Source organism: Dendrobium catenatum, unplaced genomic scaffold (genome assembly GCF_001605985.2).
Source record: "Dendrobium catenatum unplaced genomic scaffold, ASM160598v2 fragScaff_scaffold_390, whole genome shotgun sequence".
Classification (NCBI taxonomy): Eukaryota; Viridiplantae; Streptophyta; class Magnoliopsida; order Asparagales; family Orchidaceae; genus Dendrobium; species Dendrobium catenatum.
In genome coordinates this window covers 7413571-7427785 of record NW_021318852.1, presented here as the reverse complement: position 1 = coordinate 7427785, position 14215 = coordinate 7413571, and the positions used below count along the sequence as shown (strand labels likewise).

The following is a 14215-nucleotide window of genomic DNA, read 5'->3' as shown; positions in this document are numbered from 1 at the left end:
TACAATAAAACCATGGTGGGAGTTGAATTCAAGCCAAAACGGGCTCTATGACTATCCTTTTACATAAGGATTGATTTTCATTCTGTCAGCTTCATCCACAATTTTATCCAAACATGCATTGAATAGTTCATGTGATAAACCTTACTTCAATCTGGATCATCCAACAGATCAAAGGAGCTTCAAAGATATTCTTTTACTTCAAAGACAGCTTTAGAGTGGAATAAGTTTTCAAGTTCATATTGTTAAACAAACATTTTTTTTAAATATTGTTAAACAAACATTTTTTATTATTTTTATTTTATTTATTTATTTTTTTTAATATTTTTAAACTAGCATCGCCATGTTTCTTCAACCATTTAGAATTTTCTTTTATTGACATTATTGTTATTATTATTATTTTTTTTTTCAGGTTGTTAATCCTAAGAAGACATATGGGCATGCAGCTGATATATGGAGTTTGGGTTGCACTGTTTTAGAGATGTTGACTCGTCAGATTCCTTATCCTCAAGTGGAGTGGGTTAGTAATCTCAAATTTAAAAGCCTTCAGTTGGATTTTTTTCTTCTTTTACCTTAGTACCTGATTGTGAGTGACGTTCTATTTATTATATCCTACCAAAAGATGCTTGTAATCACCACATATATTTCTTAAACCCAATTTATATAAAATATTACAATTTCTCAAAGGCAACATAATAGCTATTCTGGGAAACAGAAAAATCAGTTTCAAATAATTGAAAAACATTTTTGAATTAGGAAGGAATTTTTTTTGATAGCTAGGATGCTTAGTCCCTTTCTTTTATTACTAAGAAAATTTGTCGAGATATCAGCTTGCCTTGTTTAGCAGAATGCGACATAACATCCTGGAATTTGATTAACCATATATAGGAATAATAATGAGCTTATTCTTACGAGTAACATGAAATTCTAAGTTTAAGCCAACAGATTTGGAGAAATAATAAAAAGAAACTAAGCAAAGGAGAAATGTTTAGTACTGCCTGTTTTAAAAAAATTATTAGTCCTTTATGTTTAGATAGAAAGACTGGCAGCCTTTATCAACTAAATGGCTGAAAAACTTTTTATAGGTATGTCTTAAGATGGGTTGGGAAAAAAGGTATGAAAATATTTTCAAGCATAAATCCATGTCGAGAGCAAGTGACAATGGGAAATGAGTGGTAACTTGTATTGTTCATACTCAAATGATGCCTAAGAAATATCTGGAATTCTTAGAAAATAAAAGAAGAAACTCTAAATAGTACTTCGGCAGCATCCCTGAATTATTGTGATTATTATTTATGTTTTTGAAGACATTTATGTACTGTGTTCATATGGTTAAGAAATTAAGGTTTCGTTTGGGACGGCTTTTTTATTCCTTCTTAAAGCAATTTTTTAGTTCAAAAATTAAAATTTTGAATTAGAAAGCTGCTTTAAGAAGCAATAAAAAAGTCATCCCAAACGAAGCCTTCGTTTGGGACGGCTTTTTTAGTGCTTCTTAAAGCTGCTTTCTAGTAAAAAATTAAAATTTTTATACAAAAAATCGTTTTAAAAAGCAGTAAAAAAATCGTCTCAAACGAATCCTAAACCTCTTAAATATATGAGACTGGTTGATCTATTATTAATTAATAATACCTCATTTGCAGCAACATGCTTTCTACAAGATAGGTCGTGGTGATCAGCCTCCTATCCCTGGCCACCTATCAAAGGAGGCACAAGATTTCATAAGGCAGTGCGTTCAGGTGGATCCAAACTCTAGCCGTCCCAAACAAAGCCTAAACCTCTTAAATATATGAGACTAGTTTATCTATTATTAATTAATAATACCTCATTTGCAGCAACATGCTTTCTACAAGATAGGTCGTGGTGATCAGCCTCCTATCCCTGGCCACCTATCAAAGGAGGCACAAGATTTCATAAGGCAGTGCGTTCAGGTGGATCCAAACTCTAGGCCCACTGCTGCCCAGCTATTAGAGCATCCCTTCGTACGGAGACCCATAAAGATCTAGAACAATAATTTATTCTCTTCAGGTAAATAATGCATGCATCCGTCATCATTATTATCTTTTAGGAAATTATTTATATATATATATATATATATATCAAACTAATAACGAGCTAAATTCGAATGAACAAGAGTCTGTTTATGTTTGGGTCGTTAAGAAAACCTACCAAACAAGTCTAAATAGTAAATATTAGCTTGTTTGCAAACAACCAGCTTTTTTGACAGTCTTGTTGCATGATATGCTATGCTAAATTTTGCAGAAATCCTTTTGCTGGATCTCTAAGGCTCACTTAATTATTTGAATTAAGAAAACATGTTTTTGAGAGATGGTAAATTTATTTGATTCCGTTATAAATTAGCATTCGGTTTTAAATTTCTAAGACATTTTCAGCATCCTTCAAAAGTTATGCTTTCATTTTCACTCATTCAACAACAACAACAACAACAACAACATCAAGCCTTTATCTCACTACGTGAGGCTAAATCCTTTTTCGCCTGAAGGATTCATTTATGATTATTCGACAAGTTTTATGCTGGCTATCGACTACCTAACGCAACCCCTCCATTTTTCTCATTCAGGACTTGAGACCTAGCAACAACAGTGTTTCATTTTCACTCATTAAAACGAGTAAAAAAAAAGTTAAATTATCATTTTATAAACTATATTTTCTGCCTGAAAACAACCAAATGAGCCTAATCATATGCATATAATATAATTGCAAATAGGCTAGTGTCCATCCTTCATGATCCCCCTTTTCTTAATAATTGATTTTTTTTTTCCTTCATGTTCCAACATATTTCTTCATTCTTCTTATTCTCATTGCAACACTGATCCATATGAGTTTACAGCACTTGGCTCCAGCAGATAACACTCCTGGAATCTGTGTTCCTTAATAGTTCACATCCAGCACACTGTGGAACTCATCTCTGGATTTCATTGCCCAATCTTCAGAATCTGTTCTGCCACTAGAAGCATCTCGAAGCTTCAGGAATTATGTTTTTGTGCGATCATCAACCAAAATAGAATTTTTCTGAATGTACTGAGTGATGTGAGCACTGTATATATGTGATTGAATTCGACAAGTTTCTAATTTATTTTCAAAGAAAACTGAGAGATCCAGTAATGAAATTGTTGTTTTATATGGGATTTTATGTTTTTGAGGGATGCAGATTATTAAAATTTATTAAATCCTGCATAGTTTCTGTTCTTCTGATTGTTGTTGTTGTTGTTTTGTTTCTTTTTTAATAACAACAACAACAACAACAACAACATCAAGCCTTTATCCCACTACGTGGGGTCGGCTACATGAATCCTTTTTCTCCATTGTGTTCTATTAAAAGTCAAAAATATTTTACACAAAATATAATAAATTGTATGCTGAGTAGTGGGCTGTGGGTAATTATCTGAAAAAACTCTAATTCTATAACTTATGCTATGTTAGGTTGCCCTAATTAGAAACTAATTATAAAGAGTTTTTAATTTTTTTAAATTATTTTGAAATTAGTGTAATATAAAAATTAATTGATTATTCATATTGAAATACATTAAAAAATATTAAAATTTATTGTAATCAAATCTTGATAAAGAAATTATGACATAGTTTTATATTATTGTGAAAATGGGGATTTCTTCACATGATAAAAAATCACATTGCTCATAAGATGAAGAAATGGAACTTTAATGACAACATACCCCCCCAACATTGCCAAATTTATTATTTTAAATTTCTATAAAAATTTATTTTTACAATCACATCCATTAATATACAATACTATTACGAAAATTGTAAAATAAATTTTTTTTTCTAATAATCACAAAAACATTCAAAATTTTAATTTTTTCATAATAATTTCACAATCACCCCCAATAAACCCTGCTACATGCAGTTGAACTATACTAATCGATAAACCTATTACATTTGTCATTTATGTTTAAGCACTTTAATTTAATTTAGGCTTTGTTTGGGATGGTTTTTTTACTGCTTCTTAAAACAACTTTTTAATACAAAAATTTTAATTTTTGTACTGGAAAGCTGCTTTAAGAAGCAGTAAAAAAGCCGTCCCAAACGAAGCCTTAATTGAGCCATGGCTCTCACAATTCTTAGAGGGGGAAAAAAAAGAAAGAAAATTGTAATATTTATACATAAGATAGATTCCAAAGTCAAGATTATAAAATAATTCAACACTGATCTAACAATTAAACCAGAAATTGACAGAAAAGTATGGAAGGAATATAAAAGAATTTTCCAATGACTGTGAACAATAAACAGCAGCATCAAAAGAAGGGAACAGATATAATCATAATAACTAAAAATTGAAAGAGATTTCTCTAATAAAAATGATTTCAATACTGTGCAATTTTCTGATACTGAGCCTGTCATCTAACTTTTCTGTTACTCCAATCCAATGCAGAAAAAAACAAAAGAAAAATAATCATAAAAAAATACTGTAAGAAAGCACCCTAGGTTCAGCGATGAAGAAGGGTTCCAGGGGCATAAAAAACTGCATCTTATTTTTGCAATTTTTTTCACATTCTTTTCTAAAGAGGGGAAAACCCTTTTTAACTCCCTCTGTTTCAGGACAATGCAGCTTTCTAGTACTTCACTTGGACTTTGGCCACTTTCCAAACACTGGAAATATAGGAGAAAATTGCCAGGCCACAAAACTAGAGAGACTCCGCCATGAAAGCTATGGTAGGTTTAGCAAAATCAAGCTTCCACTTTGTTTTGAGATGATGAGCACAGCTTTGAGACGACCGCCGACTACAACTTCAGATTTGAAGCAGGCTTCCGCGTTTTATGCTGCAATACATGAAACAAGTTTAGAAGCAGAGGAAAATCAGAAAGAAAAGACTCAGGCTTCATTTGAGATGACTTTCTTACTGCTTCTTAAATCAGTTTTTTAGTACAAAAATTTAAAATTTTATACTAAAAAACTACTCTAAGAAGCAATAAAAAAGCCGTCCCAAACAAAATCTCAATCAAACCATAGGAGGGGAATACCTCAGAAAGAAAAGACTCGATCTCCTCCCGTGTTAAAGCTTCTTCCCCTGCATTTTCTTCCCACCCTAGTGATCGAAGAAAGGCTGCTTCTTCCTCATCCGGAGCCAACTTCTCAGGCTCCTCAAAAGCACCACCTCCAGCTGAACAATTCCCATTTTCGACCGAACAGTGCGAATTTGAGTTAAATGAAGATGCCGCCATGACCGAGGTAGAATCAACAGAAATCTTGTCCAAGTTGGACGAAGAGACATTGCAACTTTGATCATCGTTAGGATTAGCCGCCGGTTGGATAGCGGGTGATTTATTCCTAAGAGAATTGAAGAAATCATTCCTCTTTTGAGCCTGAGTTGTAATTTTCTTTTCTCCATAAGATCTTATAGTCAAAGCACCACCCTGACCATCCACTTTGAGTTTAGGGTTCATTGGGCCTTTAAAAGATTGAACTGTGGTAGGAGGAATGCCACCAGAACTGCTTGGAGCTCTGCTGATATTTGTTGAGTTTGGACCATCCTTGGCAGTAGGAGAGTAGCCATTCCTTTCTCTATTCAGGACTTGAAATTGCCCAGAGTTGGATGTCTTAGAAACATCAGATCTAAAAGTGGTATGAATGAGAAGATTGGATGAGGACTGCTGCTTGGAAGAACTGAATTCGGCAATCCTTGCCCCTTTTGTCTTTGATTTGTCAGCTGAGTTAGGACCCTGAGAAAATTATGTTAAATAAGAAACTTTGGGACCTATTTGAGCATATGTAATTTCGTTTCTGGAAATGATCAAACATACTCTGAAGGAATGTAGCAAAAAACATGAAGACATGGTTCGGCTACTGGTCGTTTAGTCTCTTGAGGTTCTAAAACCCGTTTTGAAAAATAGTAAATTTGTTAGAACTATCATTTGGTTAGATGTTGGAAATCAACACTGATTTTAAATTCCATAAACACCCTCAAAACCCCATCCAATGTAATGATTTTGTTTTCATAAAAAAGTGAAAATAAAAATAATTATTTTATTAAATGTGGTTTAGATCTACGAGCAATGAAACGCACCCTAAGAGAAGTTCAAACATGCATCAAAAACTGCTAGGTGTGACTTTCATAGATATCTTTACGCCTTAAAACACTTGCGATCAATGATATTTTAGTAAGAATGGTCTCTATTCTATGGATAAATTAAGGCATTTCAATCTCTGAACACATTCTGTCACTCTAAGAGCAGCAAAATAAACCAATAGGCTCGACAAGTTACTTGTTGCCCGACTTGATTAGAACTTTCTCATCATCGTTTAATCAACCTAATAAGCTTGAATACTTTTATAAATACTCAATTGATAAATGAATAAGTTTTAACACTTGGTGTTCGATTAGCTTATAAAGATGGACAAGAATATTTAAAGCTTGTGAAAAAACTCATTAAAAAGCTCGAGTAGGGCTCAATAATATGCTCTTTTGAGTCTCGATTACAAATTTGTTTAATATATGATTATATTAGAGTCGTGTTATTTTATATATTAGATTGCTTTTTGTTCATGAACACAAATTCATTGTTTATGCCCATCAAAATGCTTATTTATTTATTAGTTCATTCAATTAAATTCTCATTTGTAAGCTCAGTGGACTGCTCATTAATAGGCTTGATGAGGTTTGCTTAATTAACTAACAAACTGCTCGATAGTGTTGCTTGTTAATAGGCACCCGATAAGACTCATTTGATTAACTAACAAGCTGAGTTTAACCCAAGCTAAACAATTCATAATTTTATAGCCCTAGGACTCATTCTTCTCTGGCATATTGACTCTTTATTAATCATCGAAATGTTCAAAAGCACGATCATTTTTTACTTTGAACTTTTTAAAAATCGTGTCATTTTTGTCTGTTAGATTATTAACAGCTCATGATAAAATGTAGCAACTTTTACAAGTTCTCCATCAAATCCTATAGCTTGATGCCTATTGTGATAGAGGGAGTAAAAAAGAGAGAAATGATGGGATATGAGAAAGTATGAGAGAAATAGAGATGGCACAAAAGAGACCAAGTGGATTGTTTTAATAACCACTTGTGATTAAACATGCCAAGTAGTGATAATCTTAGAACCTCAATCATATTATCAGTTAGAGAAGTGTTTATGTTGTTGTTTGACAAAGTGATTTAGGCAATCATACATTGACAATGATTAAAGTAGTCAAGAGCATCACAAAAGACGTTAATCAAAAGTGATATTATCACAACCCGATTAGTCCTCTTATCTCATGTTTCGATATCAAGTGGCATGATAGATAGGAAGCCCTTATTATAGCCTATTTTCTTCTGCATGCAATCGCTTTCGATTCCTTGGTTTTTGAAGTGATATTCCCTATAATAGTTTTATTTGGATAGAAAGCAAGGGATTTACAAAAATATTTTTATCCAAAGAGAAAGTAATAGGGAAGGATTTGATAGAAGAGAGATCCTACTAGCTAGTTATTTTGAGCAAATGATAGGATGGTGATAATATGGTGCTGAAGCCATCCATGCATAAACAAAGTCACAAAATGCGGACTGCTCTACTGAAGCATAGGAATTAAGAGGAATAAGGTTCGCCGTCTCTAAATCATAATGACAGTGTATTAGCTTTAGGATGGGCATTCGCATTTATGCTTCTGCTTATTCTTTAATCTTGGAAGATTTTGCTTCTGCATATGCCAGCAAGGACTTGAAGTTGATGAGTGCAAATTCAGATGGATGAGATTTAGCTGTTTGATTATGTGGCATGAAGGAATGATCTAGCTTCCTTGAGTTGCAGCAGGTTACTTAGAGCTGCAATGATGAGACGAGCAACATTTCAAAAAAAAAAAGAGGTTGTAGCCAATATGACATACACAAGGTTTCATTGACAGGCATGACTTAAGAAAAATAGGTAGTAGTGAGCAGTTTTGTAATGGTAAGGCAAGATTGTATCTTATTGTCATTTACATTATTTTGAAAATATCTAATTTATAAAATTTAAAAATTATCAAGAACAATCATTGTTTGTATGATTTTTAATGGTATGTGACGGCTTACCTACTTTATTCAATTTTAAATTAGAAATTTTACTTATTTGCATATATAATTCAGACATAATTTTTATATTGGTGCTAATATTTGGTATATTACGGAGTGTTTAATTAGAACGTACGCAATCAATGATGTTGTTATTTTCATTTTTTATGGTTATTACAAATAGTAAGCTAATTGTTTATTTTCTCAAGATTTATGCTCTATATTTTCTCCTCCACACATTGTCGCAATTTAATCACTCAATTTTCTACTCCAAGGCTTTGGAAGTGAAGTGATGTTAGCCGTCTCTATTCTTATTTCACTCATTCTAGCATTACCTTTTTTAGATTTGTATTTACAAAGTATTTTTTTTTTATTAAGCCTTTATTTCGATCACCAAAGTAAAAGTTGTAGTTGTAGGCAATAACAGCGGTGGAGGTCTAGGCCACATCTTTAAAGGTAAATGTTAAATTTCTTCAATGATTGAGGTAAAACTTCTTCATTTTATATTAAAATATATAAAAGAAAGTAAATTTTTACTTTTTCATTCATAACATTTTATTGATACCCTAATAGAATATATTCAATACAAAGATTTCATAAATTCTACAAATTTTGATAAGTACAAGAAGCAAAATAATTTATTGCAATTGATAGCATCTTTTATTGGTTAAAACAACACGTACACATAAAAATGTAAAACATAAAAAGAAAGTTCAACTATGTTAACTTGTTAAGCATACAGTCATGCAGTCTGAAATTAAATTTTTAAGAGAATTCAAGAAATTACAGCCTGCATAGAAGAATAGATAAATAGGCACTATGAATATTAGTTGTGTGAGCTAAGTCTAACGCAAGTCAATAATGAAAAGCCATACATGGTTGACTTGGTTTGGGTGTGTGATATCATGCCACCTACAAAGCACAGCTCTAATTAAAGCCTATCAGTGTTTGCAACATCCTCTTATCCCCCAGAAGTTATACTAATTAGAATTAAAACATCAAAATTATATCCTTCGCAGGAGCTAACTCATCACCAACTTCCTCTTCTTAGATCACTGACAACTAAAATTTGACATTAAGCTTATTAAATAATTACTCCTAATGAAATATTCATCTATCCTTATGATTTTGAAATAAATTATGAGATTGTTTGGTTGCCAGCATCTCAAATTCAAGGGTATTGTAAATGTAGTGTAAATTAAATACAATGCATTTGGAATTTAGGAGATTATTTTGTTATTTGGGTTGAACTGATAAATATGAAAAATACATATTAAAAAAAAAACTAACCTAAGTGACAAATAAGTACGGAGATGGAGGCAGACGCAATGGCGGGGAACTATGCAAGTTTGAAGCTTCCCATAGTGGCAGGCAGACTATGCAAGGTGAGGACTTCGTAACATTGGCAACTACACCAAGAGCGACAACGGAGGTGAGATCGCGGTCTAAGTGAGATTTGCGTGAGGCAATGCAGGGTTTGGTTTCAACAAGGACAAGGTCTCTGTGCCAATGTATTTGGAATTTGTCCAAATCGGACAAATTCAAAGTAAATCAAACACCAACTAGGGAGCGAGTTTCAAATCTCTAGGTGAATTACTTTGGATTTATTTTACTCAATTAAATATTCAAAAACTTAAAATTCTTGGATTGAAATACAATACACTCAAAACCCCTCCAATCAAATAGCCCCTATGCGTATTCATAAGGCATATGGGATCCCAATTTGTAAGAAGACTCCAGTGATCGTGAAGCTATAATCCTCACACTATATCCCAGCAATATCACTTAGATCACAAATTTGCCTCAATGTACTTAAAAGATAAAAACCAATTCATGATTACTTTGTACTAGGAAAGCCATTACTGACTTGCACAATTGGTCTCGAGCTTTATAGATTTCAATTGCAGTTTTTCTAATGAAGATTGTATCAGGTACATATCCTGCTTCACCAAATTATTTCCAGCAATTCGCATTGTTGAGCTTTAAGGTCATAACATTCTCATAAGCATCACCAACCAACTTCTTATGCACCTTGCAAACAAACCAAAATATATGCTTTATGCACTATATTGTTCACAAATAATTACTTTTGCTTTGGCTTCTTTCCTCAAAACGTGTTACTCCACATTCAATATTGAAAATAGCTACATCTCATTTCTCCTTAGAAATCATTTACATCAACATCTCTTTTTTAGTGAATACTGTTTATGCATTCTTCTATATCATCATCCAACAATGTATCTACCAAAAAAGAAGGGGGCTGTCAACAAAAATTCGAGACCTAACTTACAAAGATGTACTTGATATTCCAAATCATCAACATGACGTTTCATACAAGCCACAGCAAGATGTATAGAAGCTGAGTTTACATATGGTTTGATTAGCATGATTTTGTATGTCAACACAGGAACTTGACTCTCCTAGACAAAAATAATCTAGCTCAAAAACAATCAAGACAAAATATTTCAGCCACAAAATTAGAGGAAGCAGATAACTGGAAGACCAGTAACAAAATAAGTTTGCGTGGGTACGTCATGTTGTGGTATAGGCCAACATATTAACAAAAAATAGCTACAGTTGATTGAACAATTAAACCATCTAGTCTTACACAGAGTAGGACTTGATAGGTTGTAAAAGGAACACATCAGCGATCCTGATTAGAATTAAAGTTTTCTGGGTGAAAAACGGTAAAAAGTTAACTGCCAGAGCTTATTCTAAGAGTTAAAAGTTTTAAAATATAACCTTAACAAAAAAAGTCTTGTGATTTGAAATCGTAATAAGGGATATCAAACTGATTAACGGTCTATTGATATAACTGGATGATTAATGTGATGCTGGTTAAAAGGCCTATTGAAAAATTGGATGGTTAATGTGATGCCAAAGTCATAGAAACACGACTATGCATATTATTAGATAAGAAACTAAAAGCTGACTTACGCCCCGCCCCGACCGCGCAAAGAGCACAAAACACTAGAAAAAGAACATGTATTTGAAACGTAGAGCAAAACATGTGAAGGGAAAACCCATGATTAAATATAAATGCAAATTAAAGTAACAAAAGGATATAAATAATCCTCCACAAAGAGTCTTTGAAAAGGTTAACAAGCTAAAATAATTAAAAACACAGCTGATGAGCACAATGCATTTTGTGAAATAGAGAGTAAACCATCCAAATGAAGAAGTACGCTAATTAAAACCCTTCTAAATATGTTTATACATATAAGTATGCCGTTCAATTCATGAAACGGTTTGGATAAACCTTGCACTGTTATAAGAACATCATTGATATCTCCTATCATTCCAACCAAAGGTCAAATCAGCAGGTCATTCACATTGTAGGCGCAATCGATACAATTAAAGGCATGGTAACCTTGCATGCGTGTTCGTTTCTTAATGATATGCATGTGTAACTTATAAACCAAATAGAAAGGAAATGAAATAATAATAACAAAAAAATGTAGCAGCACCTTCTTCCTGACAAAAGTTCAATGAATTTATATTTCTGGTTGCAGAGGGATATAATTTTCTAATGCTCAACTGTTCATGGCATTATTAATAATATATCTACAAACTATAGCAGCATTTTATCGTATTCAAAAAATATTACACTACCTAAGTAACAACCATGACTTGGCGGAGGAGTCCCTGGGAAGGATGGTAAAGAGGTTCACTCGAAGGCAATCAATGGCCTGGATAATGGAAAAGCATTGATTTATATAAAAGAGTGCATATGCTTAAATTCAATAAACTTTATAACTAAATACATCACACAGCCTTATCCTAATCACTTGGAGTTCACTTTAGTACTTCTCCACCTTTATTCATTACAACTGAGTGCAATATGAGTTATTAACTCTATTTAGTGCAAGTATTTTTTCACAACTTCCAATGATGTCTTATTTGGCCCGCCTATATTCCATCATAATTCTTTCGGGCTAACTATGCCTACGCATTTTTATTGGTGTCTTTTGCAGTCCATTGTACATGCCCAAAAATACCAAAGTTTACTACAATTATTAAATCTTTAATATATGCTCCCCCCAACAACTCTAAAGTATCCATTTCTCATTCAATATGCTCCTCCATATAACCATCTCAACATTTTTTATTACAACGAACTCAGATATCAATGCCTTCTTTGTTACGCAACACTCAAATACATATACATGCCAGTTGAATTGTAGGTTCATAAATTTAACAATGAGCCTCTGAACTCTTATAGCATAGTACTCAAAAGGCATTATTAGTCATTTTAACCACCTATTTTTAAACATAAAAATTATGTTCTCATTTGTATCTCTATACATTTGTAAAGTTAATAGCAGTGTGCTAATCTTATCATATTAGAACATCACATACAACCACTCAAATTAAAAATCTATCAAAATTTTATATCATGTATGCAATTTTCATTCTCCTCGTCTTGCACCTCTTCTCTAGAAATTAACTCTGCTTCAACTTTATTTCATAAGAGATCTCACCTATCAAAGTTGGCCATCTCCAAATGGCAAGCAAATGGCATTTTAACTTATTCGTTCACTCCACGGCTACTAATAAAAGTCGCTACATACGTACCTAAATCTATATACATAAAATGATAGGCAAGAACATCACAATTTGTCAAGGAAAATCACTAACTAAGACAAATCAATTTAGTTATATTTTAAATATTAAATACTATTTATGCATTAATATTATATCTAATATAATATTTTCTCCAAATCATATATCAAATATGGATCTATGTTGCACTGACATTTCTCCTCAAAGAAGAATGCGGTGTCCGATATATATCAGACAGAACACGCCTCCCACACTTGTGGGACATGCTGAAGATGTGTTTGATAAAAAAAATATTAAAAACAAATTGAAAATCCGTGTCCGACATGCGTGTCTTAAACATTTTATAAAAAGAAATTTAAATTTAATTTCTTTCATATCAAGTTTTATTTATTAAAAAAATGAAATTAATTTCTTATATCTTATCCATAGTCTCGAATCAATTGTTCACACTCAATAACCAATTCCTCAAACATTCTAGTTTTTATTTCTCTCTGACGGTTCACAACTAAGGTTTCACAACAATGCGACGTCTGATGCCATCACGACATAAACATTTCAAAATCATCTCAACATCAAAATCAGATACTAACTTGATATTGATGCTTGAAGCTAGCCATTTCTACACCACAATCACGCCCCCACATCATCTTGACATCTCATCTTTGTCTAACGTCGTCTCAACATCAAAGACCGACACTCGATGCCCATTGCACGATACCAATGCCTGACTCTCAAAAGCATTGTCATCTCCTATCTTGATGTCTGAGATGCAACATTGATGCCCGACTTTCGATATCCTAATTTTAATCATTTTAAGCACAAATACTAGTTAAATGACATATTGATTTTCAATTATTATTAATATTTTGATTATTTTTATACACTATTTTTAAGATATAAAAATGATAATATCATATTCAACTATATCCATGTTCTATATTTTTAATATTGCATGTACTGCTCAGTACCGAGCGTGTACCGAGCATGTACCGCTCAGTATCGAGCGTGTACTGAGCATGTACTCGGTACCGAGCATGTACTGAGCAGTACCGAGCATGTACAATCAGATGAAGTGAGACATGAAGCAAATAATGGGAAGAAAGATCGTTACCTAGCCGTGAAAAAAGAACCGAGGATTACAGGAAGTTTGAGAAGAAGAAGCGAGACATGAAGCAAATGACTGGAAGATTACGGGAAGAAAGAGAAGAAGAAATAAATCGTTACCTTCGATCGCCTCCAGTTATGTTCGAACTCGACCGAACTGTGGTCGTCGAAGTCGACGGAGTTCGCCTTTCAGTTCTCACCTGAAGCAGAAGCAACTAAGCAAGTATGTTACCCTAATACCCGACTCTTATACGACTCTCACCACTCGGTCTATATACTTACAAATCAAAGCGGTGCCTCGTTTCGCTTCGAGGCGTTACAAACCGAAGCCTACGCCCTGTGCGAAATAAGCGCACGCTCCGCCGAATTCAACGAGGCGTAAGCCTCAACGCGCAAATGCTTCGCCTCGCCTTGAGTCGCGTCTTAGTGCGTACGCCTCTTCCGCCTTTTTAATCGTTGGTTTCACCATGAGATTACGAAGGTCAAAAAGTTAACTAATCATGCAATGAAATTTAAAAGATTAAAATGACATTTTA

At 33.2% G+C, this 14215-nt stretch overlaps 2 protein-coding genes across 3 annotated transcripts in view; one reads left to right on the top strand and one right to left on the bottom strand.

The window, feature by feature from the left end:
* LOC110106224 (mitogen-activated protein kinase kinase kinase 1-like) overlaps window positions 1-3204 on the top strand; it is a 12615-nt gene extending 9411 nt beyond the window's left edge. The window contains exons 7-10 of the mRNA XM_028694108.1: window positions 397-517; window positions 1638-1733; window positions 1824-2022; window positions 2846-3204. Of these exons, the coding sequence (XP_028549941.1) occupies window positions 397-517; window positions 1638-1733; window positions 1824-2000 (394 nt within the window). The 3' untranslated portion in view covers window positions 2001-2022; window positions 2846-3204. The remainder of the gene's footprint in view (window positions 1-396; window positions 518-1637; window positions 1734-1823; window positions 2023-2845) is intronic.
* Window positions 3205-4297: 1093 nt separating this feature from the next.
* Window positions 4298-14215, bottom strand: part of LOC110106207 — a 16061-nt gene continuing 6143 nt past the window's right edge. For both annotated transcript variants that reach the window (XM_020836004.2, XM_020836005.2), the window contains 2 exons: window positions 4999-5697; window positions 4298-4797 (listed from right to left, as the gene is read on the bottom strand). In XM_020836004.2, coding sequence (XP_020691663.1) covers window positions 4759-4797; window positions 4999-5697 — 738 coding nt within the window. In that variant the 3' untranslated portion in view covers window positions 4298-4758. The remainder of the gene's footprint in view (window positions 4798-4998; window positions 5698-14215) is intronic.